Raw genomic sequence first — 13722 nt, 5'->3', positions numbered from 1 at the left:
AAGATCATTCATTACAAACTATTTTGCAGACCCCAACCTACAGTTTGAGAACCACTTAAATGATTTACAATGATCGAACTAGATCAAACGTGCCATTAAAAAAGGTAGTGATGCTCACTGATTGTCACTCTCAGTAATGTAGTAATGTAATTTGTGAACAATGTTTGTTAATTGATCTTATAGTTGTAGTTTGCTGTGTTTTAGTAGTGCCTTCAATCATACGTACAGCTCTGTCAAATATATTGTCACTGTTATGCTCTGGAGTTGGATCCTAAAAGCGGAAACACAAATAAGATTTGAACTCTTTATTTGCCTAACATCGAGAGGCGTAGAACAAACTTGACTCGACGAGAAACAACGAGAATGTATCGAGGATCACGAGACGCTAAGCTAACTTGGGCTGTGGAGGTGCACGAAGGAACAGAAGTAATAAACAAAAACACACTTCTCAGACCGGCTTATATAAACAACGAATCGATCTGATTGGCTGTGGCTAGACATGTAGGTAACAGGTCTGAAATAGTATTATCTGATTGGCTGTTGACCAGATAAAGAGATTAAAGATTCCTGACATCACATCACTTCTGACATCACATAGCATCTTACCAGTTGAAACTAGATGCTGGTTACATAAGTTCAAAACAGACATTTGTCCTCATGATAATGACCCAAACATAATCCTTGCATGACCCTAGTCATGACAGTAAACATAACCCTTACATGACCCTAGTCACAGTTAGCATAACACTTGCATTACCCTAGTCATGAAACTGACTCTCAAAGGCAAATCAGGCAACCAAAACAACTCTGTGAATGCAACTTAGCTAAAAATAAATAATCACCACAATTATTTATAAACATAGTCCCAAATTAAGACACCAATAATATTCATTGCTATTAATAGAAATACAGATTTTTCAGTTCACAGAAGAGATTGTCCCGAGTGTATCGGTTTGTGAAATCCTGTGGATCTGTAGTGATTTAGACAACCCCCTTTTTTCTGGCAGCGAAATACACAGGAATACACTTTCAATCTCATTAAAAAAATAAATAAATAAATAAATAAATAAATAAAAAATAAAGAATTGTGCAAAAGTTCTAAAACATGATAGAATTAACAGCTTGCCTTTGCAATATCAACGCACCACATCAAAACGAAAATGGAGCAAAGGAGTGAATATTGTCATGTTTTTTATTTCCTTTTTTTTATTATTTATTTTATTATTTTTACTAGGCAAATGTGCGAGAAAGTTTTAAATGACATATAATGTATATTGCTACCTGACCTCAGCTGACTTGAGCTCACATCTGGAGCGTGCCGATGTGCTGCATTGTGCCCGACTCCAGCACAGCATCTGTGAACCCGACACAGTCCAGAGGTGAGAGGCAGGTGATTCTATTTGGTAATGAATCACGATGACTACTCACACACATGCACAAACACAGGCAGGCACTTTCCTAAAACAATCTGGCAGCACTGTGCCTTCCACATGAAGAAAGAGAGACAAAAAAGGGAAAGCAAAACACAAACAACTTAGCTGCCATCTGCTTCTGTCTGGCATGAGGAAAGAAAAAAAAAACTTATTTCCCTAATGATCAAACAACTTTGTGAGGTGCACAGCAGCACTGACATTTGGATTTAATGACTTTTTGTTTTTACCTTCAAAGTCCTCATACCAGTTTTATTAAATAAATAAAATAAATAAAATACAACTGGTATGAGGACTTCCACAGCTAAAGTTCCAAAATGATTTTTTTTTTTTTTTTCTCATCGACTAAGCAATCATTTGAAATGCTGGACAAAATGGTCAGAATAACCCAATTTTGTTCCCATCCTTTTCAAAAATATAAAATATAAAATGCAAACATAAATGACTTTATTTATTTATTTAACTTTTGCTGGTTTGGGGAATGTAGGGATGGCAGAATCAATTGGTTGGCAACGCTTTGCTTCACACTGAAATGGAACAGATGCTGCAAAATTAGAAGCCATATGAGACTGTGTGCAGAGGAGGAGGATGAATACTAATTCGGCGAGCTTCAGACTGACTTGTTTTTCTGAGTCTTACCACCCTCTCACTAAAGACACCTGCAAGACAAGGCATTTCAGTTATGTGGCGTCTCGGTCAGTAGATAAACAAAATGACAAAAACTGGTGGAAACCTATATTACAAGACTGTTTAAGAACTCACGTCATAAAATAAAAATGACAGGACAATTGATGAGGGCATTGTTATTCAGGGCACAATTTACAAGCGGATTGAAAAATATATATCTTACATTATCTCCAAATGACTGGCATGGCTCATTCTATACCTTCCTCTAAGTCACTGGTCACCAACGTAGTCCACATTCATAGCTCGCGGGCCTGTTCTAAAAATAGCTTACCAGTGATGGGACTTTGTGAGGGTCTAGGATGTTTGAAAATGTGAGCACTGGTAGATTTATAATAATTATAATAAAGTGTTGCATATTGATTTTTATTTAAAAAGGGACAGTGCATATTAAATGAACATTTATATGTAAATATGACAGATTATAGACGTCAGTTTCCATATTTAGCTGTCCCCTAATTGTTGTGAGAAGTCATTGTGATCAGTGTCTTCACATAAGTAATTCTCATGAATTATTCATAACATACATTATTGAACCAATTAAGGTAATTTTTGAATTTATTTCAGAAGTGTGTATACGTGGTAGTAACCCTTCCCATTATTCAGAACCCAATAAGTAGCTCTCAGGTTTTAAAAAAGAAAAAGTTGTTTTCCCTTGCTTGAAATCAGTGGTTGTCAAACTTTTTTTTCTGTGAGTAACCCCTGTGAGTTTTTTTGTTTTTGTTTTTGTTTTTCAGCCAAGTACCCCTAAACCAGCGTAAAGCATTTCTGATTGAAGAATAAATAAATAAATAAATAAATAATACAGTGCTGTGTAATCCTTGTAAACTTTGGAACTCTATTTGTATTTATGTGGTCTTGAACTCTTTGGAAATAAAAAGATATAACTAAAGAAAAGAAAAAAAGAAGAAATAATTGAATTATAAAGATTTGTGCACATACAGGATCAACATAAAGTGCCATCCTTTGGGATCATAGTAAAGCCCTGTTCTCAAAAAGAGAGAACTGAATTTTAAATAAAGTTTTCAAGTGATTGACAGGTGATTCTATAGGTGGCATGACAAGTTGGGACAAACCATTCAGGTATGGGGGAAATGCTGAGTTTGCTGACACTAAAATTCAATTGCCTACTGAATATAAAATTCATTTTATGAACATATATATATTAGAAATATTTACATATACCTATTAAATATATTTTAAAATCTCATGTACCATTTGAGAACCACTGCGCTAAAGTTATAGGGCAGGCCAGGCTGTTGAAGTGGTAAAATGGTATGTAGTCATGCAACAGTTCAACTACAGACTACAGCCCTTTTTTTCCATGGCCAAAACTTCATTTATTTAAAATAAATTGAATAATGCTACATTAAAATATAATTTACTTCTGATCTCAAAACCATCCATCATTTTGTTGTATACTGTATATTACATACTGTATTTTCAGTCATATTCTTCTAAGGGAATGACGAAAACCTGGCCTGTGACAAAACATGCCCCCGTTGTGCCTCCTTATCTTTTTGTTTGATGTTCACCATATTTACAGACTTGTCTCCTGCATGCGAATTAAGTGCAAGTTGTGCAACATTCTGTTCTTCGAAATACTCACCTGCATGCATTATCTTCAACATCAATAGGATCCAAAATGGTGGTTATTCCCAACCTCTGTCAGTTTTGTTTTACAGCAAATGTATCTTTGTAACCTTATCTATGTTAGTATCTTACACGAAAAACAAAAACGTTCCCACTATGGCAGAAGGTAAAATTAATCTGCATATTCACCCATTTTCTATTAATTTGACTTTGTATTCCAACTAAACAACGGTTGAGAAACACTGCCTTTTATGTTTCCAATTTTACCACTACAAACATTACATCACTGATAGCTTGTTTCTGTCATTAGATTAAGATCAGAGCTAAGAATAAACGTGCTCACAAAGTATCAATATTTGTGCAGCAAGCAAAATTGTTTTCTTTTAACTTATCATGGCACTTGTGTTGCTCACTGTTAAGAGCTAGCAAGCATTGGCTCAACTTTTATGAGAAAACTTATATTAGAATAGCGTCGCAAATATTATAACAAAAGGCCCAAAAAATAAATAAATAAATAAAAAAATTAAAAAAAAAAGACCAAGTGTGGGGACATTTAGCATGGATTTGGTTCCTTGGAGACAAACTGTAGCATTAAATGGAATTCCTGCAGGGACAGAATGCATCTGTGTACAGTTTACATGGGAAAAGCAATGGCAAATCTGTTGGGAGAAGGCGTGCACCTCGAGAATCTCTCAAATGTAAAAGATGAAATTTTTACACAGATTAGTGGATAAGAGGCTTTGTTGAAACTCAATGCACCAAAGGACAAAGTGCTCACGCCACATTCACCTCTGCAGGGCACTGAAGGCAATTAAGGTTTTAAGATGATAGCCGGAAATCAATTACCACATGGCCAAACTCGTAAATCCCAGCATCTTACGGCTTCGTCTCAGAAACATAATATTCAACCTCCTGTAAGTGAGTCTTTGGTGAAATGAACTGAATGCAAGTCAAAACGCTCAAATAAAGTAGAAATATCTGATATTTATTTAAACACTGCTGCAAAGAATGAATTGAGATGTGAACAAATCTGCTGCACAATTACACATGACATGACTGAGCTTCTTATTGTGCTTAGTTGGAAATCACACCTGAAAAACAGCACACCATCACTTGGAATGAACAAACTCATTGTCACCTGATCAAGACAGTGAGACCTGTCCAGACACAAACCAAGTCACACAGCATTTTTTTTGTAATCAATTAAGTGTCATATAATTTGCGTGTACAATTGTTGTATTGTCTGAAAAGGTCAGCGGGTCACAACATTATATATACAGATGGTTCCATTACGTTGCATTTGTGGCTTTTACTGGGCTCACGACTTCTCAGGATCTGTGGCCTTAAGTGATGGCTCTAAAAGCTCTCTTCTCCACATACTTCAGCTTGTACCGCCTCTTGAACCTAAAGGGAGAAGGAGACGCTCGCTTGAGGCAACATGCATTTTGAAGAATCTGCGTGTCCCCGTGACCAAAGCATAAAACGTTATGTCAAAGTGAAGCACATCCTTACTTGGCTCTCTCTCTGGGTTCAATTAGGTTCCTCTTCTGCAGACTCTTGAAGCGGTCCTTGAGGACGCTGCCCTCTGGCTGTTGCAGGACAGCATTACATGTCCCACAAACACAACCAGAACAAATACTTGTCAGTCAGTGGCTTATATACTTATTTAAGGCGTCTTATTTAACTTTGTTACAGAAAATTGGATAGTTATTTTCTGGAGTTTTGTTTTGCACTGGATGTTTTAATTAACTATTTAAAACTCAATTTGATGAACTGTTGTCTTGGAGAGCGATGTCACAGAATCAGTAACCAGATTTTTCAGAAAAGTCAGTAAAAGGCAAGCTTTGATAGGAAAGCAGTACCTTTAGTTGTCGTAGGGAACTGGTGAGCTCATCACTTAGTTTGATTTCAAGGTCCTGAGGCTGAAACCTGGAAAGGAAAAAAATGTGCTAAATACTAGAACATCTAAAATATGGTGGCATATTAGGGCTACGCATAAATATTTCTTTTTAAAGGGCGGGGGCAATATTCAGAGGAAAAAAAAAAAACTCACAAATTTGCCACTTTAACAGCACTCGTAAATATGCGAGTTTAAAACTGGCAAATTTGTGACTTTCGAAAGTGACAAATTTGAGTTTGTTTTTTTCCCCTCAGATTATTGCCCCCGCCCTCTAAGCACTATAAATCAAATACGGTGTATCTCTATGGGGATACTGACATTTTGTCACCAGACTGATGAGGTCATTCCCGAAAGAATGTGGCTTTTAATGGTTGTTATACTACATTTGTGGCCTTAATGGATGCTGCATAATGCAACTGGAACAGAAAAGCTTTCAAACAGACCGAGACGGACTTGACGAGCATGTTAAGTGCATACTTGAGTTTGCCAAGGCGTCTGGGCTGAGCTTTCTGGGCCTCCATTTTGGCCTTGCGTTGTTTGTGTATTGCGGCGGTTTTCTTTTCTTGTTGTTTGATGGCAGCTTTGATGGCGCGAAGCTGGAAGAGTTGCTGCCGTTTGTTGGTCTGCTGTTTCTCAGCCAGCCTATGTTGCTCCTGACGGAACAAAAGATGCACAAAAGGCAAGATGGCAACTTATTCCACATGCTGGACATTTTTGCTTTTCATAGCATTTTTTTGTGCAAGCACCTTAATTTTTTCCGCCTTTTCTCGTTTCCTTTGTCTCTCAGTCTTCTTCTCTGCCAATGCGATGGCTCCTCCCACCCCACCTTCCTCTTCCTTCTCGATAGGAGGCACTTTTCCATCTTCGTCTTCCTTCTCGATAGGAGGCACTTTTCTATCTTTGTCTTCCTTCTCGATAGGAGACACTTTTCCATCTTTGTCTTCCTTTTCGATAGGAGGCACTTTTCTATCTTTGTCTTCCTTCTCGATAGGAGACACTTTTCCATCTTTGTCTTCCTTTTCGATAGGAGGCACTTTTCCATCTTTGTCTTCCTTCTCGACAGGAGGCACTTTTCCATCTTTGTCTTCCTTTTCAATAGGAGGCACTTTTCCACCTTCATCTTCCTCTTCCTCCACCAGGCCTTCCACTTGCTCCTGAAAGATAGTTTCCTGCAGACACAAGCACTCTTGTTATAATCCAGGCTTGCCCAAATTGAGAAGTGAAGCTGGAAGGACTCGGTACCTCTGTCGCTCGATCTTCTTTGTTGACAGCGAGCTGTCTCTCAATTTTGTCTTCCGCCTTCTGTTTCTTAACCTCCACGTCGTGGGCTTCTTGCAGTAAAGCCTGTATTCAAAGTGTAAGCACATGAGACCATGCAAGGCTTTTGTTCATTATCTGCTGATTTAAGAGTAGGCATCCTTTATAGGTTGATTACTTGAGACTGTATTTTGCCATTCACATCTTGTGAATTCCATGAGTTACATACACTTGACTATCCCAATGCAAATCCTCAGATCCCAAGATACCATTCACACAATAGTTTCCTGAGCTCCTATGTGTTATCTTCACATTTCCAAAAAGGAAATACTGGGAGCGCAAGGATGAGATCATCATTGGACTAACAACGTTCAGACTAGAGATGCCCAATACCAATATCTGTGACGATATCTTACATCTGTAGAGTACTCATAAAAAGGCAGATACTACCTGGACCGACTCACTTACAGCCGCCGTTCTATGTGCTTCATCTCTTGTCTACAGTATACATTTATTTCATTTAATAGCCACAAGTAGTGTTCAGAAAGCAGCTGCTTCCAAGCAGAAAGGGTGTTAACATGTTTGGTTGCATTATTATGAAACCTACTAACTTTAAACGTGGAAAACTTTTTTTTTTTTTTTCATACAAATGTGAAACACATTTGGAATGGTCTTCTCGTTTCATCTGCGTAGCCCATCTTGCCATCTAAATGCAGCAGCAAATACTATTGCAGCGAGATTTGTCCTGCCTAGAACCTCAACCAATGTATAACAGTGGGGCTAATTTACATAACCACCCCTACACAGAGTTCCCCTTTTGTTAGGCGCAAGGCAATTCCAATATTTGGCAGAAAGAAATTTCAAAAACTGATCAAATAGGCAGACTGGGGTTATGATAATAGTGTTTGCGCTTTGTCAAACTGTGACAATCTGATCAATAGGGTACTTGTTTTAACAGAAACAGTGTCCGGTTGTATTTCTTTGAGTCAATATACACAGTAGAAGAAGAACTTACCTGATGTGAGAAGAAGTCTGGATTATAGGAGCCTCCGGGAGCGATCACCTCCACTGCCGGTAACACAGATGGCTTGTCGTTCAACTTCCCTGGCCGCTATCACAATATAAACCAAAATATTGCTAAATAGATAAGAAATAGCAGCATAGTGATTAACTGTTTGATATGGTTTCTTACCTTCACCTGCTTCTTGCCAGTCTGCTGAAGGTACCATGGATCTGCAGAATTTCTATCTGCTCACAAAAAAAAAACTAAGGATTACCACTTTAGACTTTTAAATGAAAAAACACTGCGGCTAAAAGGCAGAAGATATGATAGTCTGTCCTGGGAACTTTTTATCTGTCACCATCAGATTTCAAAGGGCTGCATTACAACAACATAGACAACTAAACAGATCTGCAGATTAAAAGTGGAGACGAAAAATTTCTGCAAATACGACACAAATGTAAAGGGACATTTTCTTTGTATACTTCCCAAGTGTTGAACTTGAATGGAGTAATTATTTACTATGACAACCAACCAGATTGAGGATACAAAGAGTTAAAAAAAAAAAAAAAAAAGAATTACGTATAATAATGCTACTTCAAATATGTAATTGTCAACATCCAAGTGCCTACAAGTGACACCTTCAACAGCACACCGCCAAAGGACATCTTCAAACAGTGCAGAAAATAAATCAAACCCCCACGAGCTCGTTTGATCACACTAATGTGGCAGAGAAAAGAAAACTGAGGATTATTTTAGATCAGGCAGGCTAAAATTTCCAAATATTTGAACATCAGCTACATGATTCATCAAGCACCACACTGTCATCTCAGGCATGAGCAACAGAGCCAGGACTTCAAACCATTTTACAGATTCTTACAAAGAAATTCACTACTTGACTTGCAACAGTGCCCAAGGCAGGGCATATATTCATATTCCCCTAATATGTTATCTAGTCACTTACTTCTATTAATAACTAACAAATAGCAAGCAAAGGTGGGGCCACTGTTGGCCGAAAAAAAAATAAAAATAAAATGAAACATCACTTACACTCCTGACCCCAGATGTCATAATAGTCTCTTTTTGGGTTGTTGTTTGCCTCTGTAACTGCCTTTTTAGCTGTTGTGTTCGACGTCTGTCTGTTGAGCAGCTTTCTCTGCGGCCGTGGTACTATTCCTTTGGCTGCCAGATGTTCTACCCTCTTGGCACTATTACGAAGTTTCTTTGCATTGGGCTGTTGGTAGGACAGCACACTGCAGAAACATGGAAAGGGGATGTTATCAATTTATTATATGGGGAACAAGTAGCGGAATAATAATTCATAGCACGCAGGATTGGTTTAAATACATTTGATTTGAACAGCTAGTTGTGCATTTAGAAATCCTCAGATCCCAAGATACCATTCACACAACAGTTTCCTGAGCTCCTATGTGTTGTCTTCACATTTCCAAAAAGGAAATACTGGGAGTGCAAGGATGAGATCATCATTGGACTAACAAAACCCTTCAAAATCTGATCAGGGCTAATGGTTTATAATGTTTAATAACTTCCAAAACAACATATTTGCAAATATTGCAAAACACTGGAGATGAAAGTCCATTTTTTAAAAGAAATGTTGACATTTCAGTTCAGTAGAAAACAGTAAGTGATGCATACTTACTCTTTAATTGGTGGGACAAGTGAGTCATGCTGGAGGATGAGGTCTATCCTGAGAGGACGTTGTGACTTCCCTTTCCTCTTTTTGCCCACCACCTGCTCTGATGCTTTAAAGCCAAAAATGTAAGGATAGGTTCAGCATCTATCGTTATATAATTTATAGAAAGAGTGCAAATGTAAATGTCAACCAAGAAAAATGTAAGATAGCACACAAATGCAAACTATTTCTTTTGTTTACCTTTGTGATCATCCTTTTGTTGTTGCCCAACATCCAGAAAGAATAAATTGTCATCCGACTTCTCAGCCAACAGGCCACTAGAATGAATACAAAACACACATTACTTCGACGAACAAATTGTACATTTTGACAACACGCTCGCACGTCGAATGCATATCATCGCCTGTTAACACGCGTTCAAATATAGAGTGCAATGGATAGACAGAAGAGAAAAAAAAATACAGTATTTTCTGAATCGGAGATTGAGTTGTATGTGGTGTTTCACAAAAAGTGAACCTATGTCCAACTCACCCGGTGGTCCGCTCCTGATGCCTGACGTCTTCTAAAAAATCCTCGACGTCATTAATGTCGCTGTGTTTGTTCCAGTTCTTTTTCTTATTCTTGTTAAAGCGTTTTCTTCGACTACCAACTTCGCCTGGATGATCCGATGACTTTAAACTTAAAAAGCCTGGCTGCGAGGCCAACACGCGTTTCAGCCTTCTGGCAGCCGCCATGTTGGAGTTGAAAGGGAAATGAAACACGTGTCTTCTTCATCCGTGCCTTTTGTGGCATACAGTGTGGAATCGCACTTGGGCGCCACCTAAAGGACAAATATCGTAACGATTAAAAAGCCTGTTATACATAAAGTTGGTAGAGTACAGTCATTTTAGTATGTCTTCTTGTAGATTTCACCGTTATTTTCAATTGCCAGTGAAAATGTTTCTTACATATGTGATATTCCATGTAATACACAACTATGAGTGTGCACATAGGTGTGTTTAGGTTTGGATATAAATTACAATAACGCGTTTCTATCTATTACTATAATATCAAAATAATAAAAATTAGAAAGTACAAAATGGTTTATAACACTAAGACAATTACTCAGGAAACTGAGTTTAGTTGAATGTTCTTTCCATATGAAATGTATCTTGGGAAAAAAAAAAAAAAAGGTTTTAAAGTTAACTAAAATATAAAGTTTATTAAACTAATATGTTTATAATGCACATAGCGTGTTCGTGTCATTGGTATCATGTATGTTTGTCCCAAATGCATCATGGGAAACGTGTCGCCAAACGCGCTCCTATATTCTTTTTCCTTTTTTTCCCCTCCCTTCATTTTGTAGCGAGAACAACGCGTAAGAGACTCAAGAAATTAAATCCAAATTGAAAGCTGCAATTTCTCACTATAATTTCAAAGGTAAGTATCACATTTTCAATCGAACGTCAACCTATCATTTCCAGCAGTTCAGGATTTCGGATGGACGAATATTTCGTCCATTTTCGCTAAAAACAACATAAAACGCAGAGCCGTCGAGCCTTTATCTGCCTGCTGCGAATCAGCAACCCGAAAAAGCGTTCGTGATCTGCTCGATTTTGTCTCGGAAGTGCTCCTTGACTGGAGAGTCAGCTGACAAAATAAAGTCCACCAAGTGAACCTTTGACATGTCTAATGTCGTCCTCGAAAATAATATTCCACTTTCATGTTACGGGGTTTACACAATTCGGTCGTGTTTTTCACCACCATTGCGATTACCAGAGTGGATTTTCCTTCCCGTTTACGTTCTTCATGGCAGCAGCCAGCCATTATGTGCGGGTGTGTTAGTATATGTATAGGGCAGCCCACGGGGGCGGTGTCGCGTTGGTTTCTTCTAAAATAGCTCATTCTGAATTGGAAAATATACGCTAGTGCCACACAGGGATTACAAGTACATCGAAACGAACGTACCCTGACCAGTGCGCAATGGGAGGGGGGTTTAGCAATGCTGTTGTCATTGGATGAACGCTTCATAACAACTCTCAAGCTCTCTCGTGATTGGACGTTTCCGCTGTCATTTATGACGTAAGACATTCTGTTTCTATACTGCCCCGGAGATGAAAAACATTTCCCGAAGCGCACATATAAACTGAATAAAAAGCATCTGTAATGCTAAAACCTTACTTTTATATCATTGTACACAACAGCAAACTTTTGTTTTATTGTAATTATTTTTACACCCTCCATTTCCACAACCATAAGTCTTTTCACATTAAACTTTTGCCATGCAAGAACTGAAACAAAACTGTATATTTTAAGCTTTGAACCACAGCAGTAATGGCCCGTACAAAGCAGACTGCTCGTAAGTCCACTGGAGGTAAAGCTCCCCGTAAGCAGCTGGCCACAAAGGCTGCCCGGAAGAGTGCTCCTTCCACTGGAGGTGTGAAGAAGCCCCATCGCTACAGGTGAGAGAGCCAGTGACTGTTATCAGACAATAATATAGTAATCTTCAGTAACACCTTGCAGGGGTAAATTTGAGTTGCTTTAGTTGTATATGAAGACAACTCCTCATGTACTGGTGTGAATCATCAACAAACTAAGTGCAACATCTATTCTGTCTTGTAAAGGCCTGGGACCGTGGCTCTGCGTGAGATCCGTCGTTACCAGAAGTCTACCGAGCTTCTGATCCGCAAGCTGCCCTTCCAGCGCTTGGTGAGAGAAATCGCCCAGGACTTCAAGACGGATCTGCGTTTCCAGAGTGCAGCCATTGGCGCGCTGCAGGTCTGTGTCATTCAGATGAGATTTTGTAGCTTTCCAATGTGGTGATTTCAACTCTCTAAAACGGCTCAATATTTTTCTTCATCATAGGAGGCCAGTGAGGCCTACCTGGTTGGTCTGTTTGAGGACACCAACCTGTGTGCCATCCATGCCAAGCGTGTCACCATCATGCCCAAAGACATCCAGCTGGCACGTCGCATCCGTGGGGAACGTGCTTAATTTTCTTTCTTTCTCATAAAATACTCTTCTCTTGTCCATCACCATCCTTTCCTTCTCCCTACATATACAGTAGTTTGGTTTGAGGTTCTCTATATATCATGACTGTGATAACCGTAAATGTGTGATTATGTCTTGGTTGGTGCTACAAGTAGAAGAGTTTCTTTAGATATATATTCGTTTGAGTTTGAAACATTACACTCCTCACTTTAGCTATTGCTATGAATATGGTGTTTTTGCTAGCCATGAGTAGTATGTAATCTGGAATAAGCATAGTACATAGCAAGACATTTTCATCTTTAAATTGACACATTCATCTATTATGGGTCTTTTTTTTAATTTTATGGGGTCATTTTAAAATAGACATATAAACACACTTCTATTTTTTACAACAATGGTGTTTATTGTATCAGAATCCAATTTCAAATGCCATTGCAATGGCTGCATGGTTTGACACTTATACAAGGCATATATGTAGCAGACCTATTTTGATTTTACTCTTGGTTTTCACCACATTATGTCCATGCAATGTTATTATTTTTTTGTTTCTCTCTCAGGTCGATAACCTATTTTTTTCTACTGTTTTTTGATTTGTGTTTTTGGTCATTTTGAAGGCTGAAACATTTGTACTCCAAAATTCACATACAAACATAAATAAAACTGATTGTGGTTAAATAGTGTCATTGTATGCTATCTTTCATATCGCTGGCATTGGGCCAAAACTTCAGGCGACCCCAAAAACGACCGTTAAACATTACATAATTAAAGAGCAACCTATTTTCAACATTGGTCAACAATTTGCAACACAAGTGTGGACTGAAGAAAAGTAGAGATTTTGAAAAAAAAAAAAAAAAAAAAAAACTAATGGCCAAAATGTGAGTTAAATCTGCAATATCAACACTGGTACATTAAGTCCCAAGAAAATACTATTGACCACAGCCCAGGTCCCCCCTCAGAGTTGTTGCCGTAATGTGTGAAAACGCTGATTCAAACGTGATATTTGATAAGGTAGAAACAAAAATAAATGAGAACATAAGTGTACACTGTTCTAAAAATGAATACAGCCATCTTCAAAATATAAAGAGTTTTTTGTAGTTCTTATTTCAATTATTCAGTCTATTTATATAATGCCACCATATTTTCAAGTAACCTTTTTTATTGAACAAACAAATAAAAACAACATATTAGGCCATGGCACCGTAAATAAATACAGTGCTGCCACTTGAAGTAACTT

The 13722-nt window shown here is 38.0% G+C and overlaps 2 protein-coding genes across 2 annotated transcripts; one reads left to right on the top strand and one right to left on the bottom strand.

Moving 5' to 3' along the window:
• Positions 1 to 4671: 4671 nt before the first annotated feature.
• Positions 4672 to 11340, bottom strand: nop53 (NOP53 ribosome biogenesis factor). The gene is made up of 13 exons (XM_077540347.1): positions 11274 to 11340; positions 10050 to 10338; positions 9759 to 9835; positions 9525 to 9627; positions 8915 to 9117; positions 8057 to 8112; positions 7880 to 7975; positions 6850 to 6951; positions 6354 to 6776; positions 6085 to 6260; positions 5570 to 5636; positions 5220 to 5296; positions 4672 to 5111 (listed from the first exon to the last, which is right to left on the bottom strand). The coding sequence occupies exons 2-13, from the start codon at positions 10250 to 10252 to the stop codon at positions 5051 to 5053; spliced, it is 1644 nt and encodes a 547-aa protein (XP_077396473.1). The 5' UTR covers positions 10253 to 10338; positions 11274 to 11340; the 3' UTR covers positions 4672 to 5050.
• On the top strand, positions 10778 to 13163 carry LOC144032864 (histone H3.3A). Its single transcript, XM_077540349.1, has 4 exons — positions 10778 to 10937; positions 11814 to 11959; positions 12122 to 12275; positions 12363 to 13163. Exons 2-4 carry the CDS (start codon positions 11832 to 11834, stop codon positions 12489 to 12491), a joined length of 411 nt encoding a protein of 136 aa, XP_077396475.1. The 5' UTR covers positions 10778 to 10937; positions 11814 to 11831; the 3' UTR covers positions 12492 to 13163.
• The last annotated feature ends 559 nt before the right edge of the window (positions 13164 to 13722 follow it).

This window comes from Festucalex cinctus, chromosome 13 (genome assembly GCF_051991245.1).
Source record: "Festucalex cinctus isolate MCC-2025b chromosome 13, RoL_Fcin_1.0, whole genome shotgun sequence".
NCBI lineage: Eukaryota > Metazoa > Chordata > Actinopteri > Syngnathiformes > Syngnathidae > Festucalex > Festucalex cinctus.
The sequence above is the reverse complement of the archived record's forward strand: the minus strand, read 5'-3'. Positions and strand labels throughout refer to the sequence as shown.

Excerpts from the sequence above, each read along its gene's own strand:
- nop53 (XM_077540347.1), bottom strand. The coding sequence starts at position 10,252 with ATGGCGGCTGCCAGAAGGCTGAAACGCGTGTTGGCCTCGCAGCCAGGC. Across the intron at positions 8,113-8,914 it reads TGACATCTGGGGTCAGGAGT|ATAGAAATTCTGCAGATCCA; the intron begins GTAAGTGATGTT and ends TTTTGTGAGCAG. Across the intron at positions 5,297-5,569 it reads GTTCCCTACGACAACTAAAG|CCAGAGGGCAGCGTCCTCAA; the intron begins GTACTGCTTTCC and ends GTCCTGCAACAG.
- LOC144032864 (XM_077540349.1), top strand. The coding sequence starts at position 11,832 with ATGGCCCGTACAAAGCAGACTGCTCGTAAGTCCACTGGAGGTAAAGCT. Across the intron at positions 11,960-12,121 it reads AAGAAGCCCCATCGCTACAG|GCCTGGGACCGTGGCTCTGC; the intron begins GTGAGAGAGCCA and ends TGTCTTGTAAAG. Across the intron at positions 12,276-12,362 it reads CAGCCATTGGCGCGCTGCAG|GAGGCCAGTGAGGCCTACCT; the intron begins GTCTGTGTCATT and ends TCTTCATCATAG.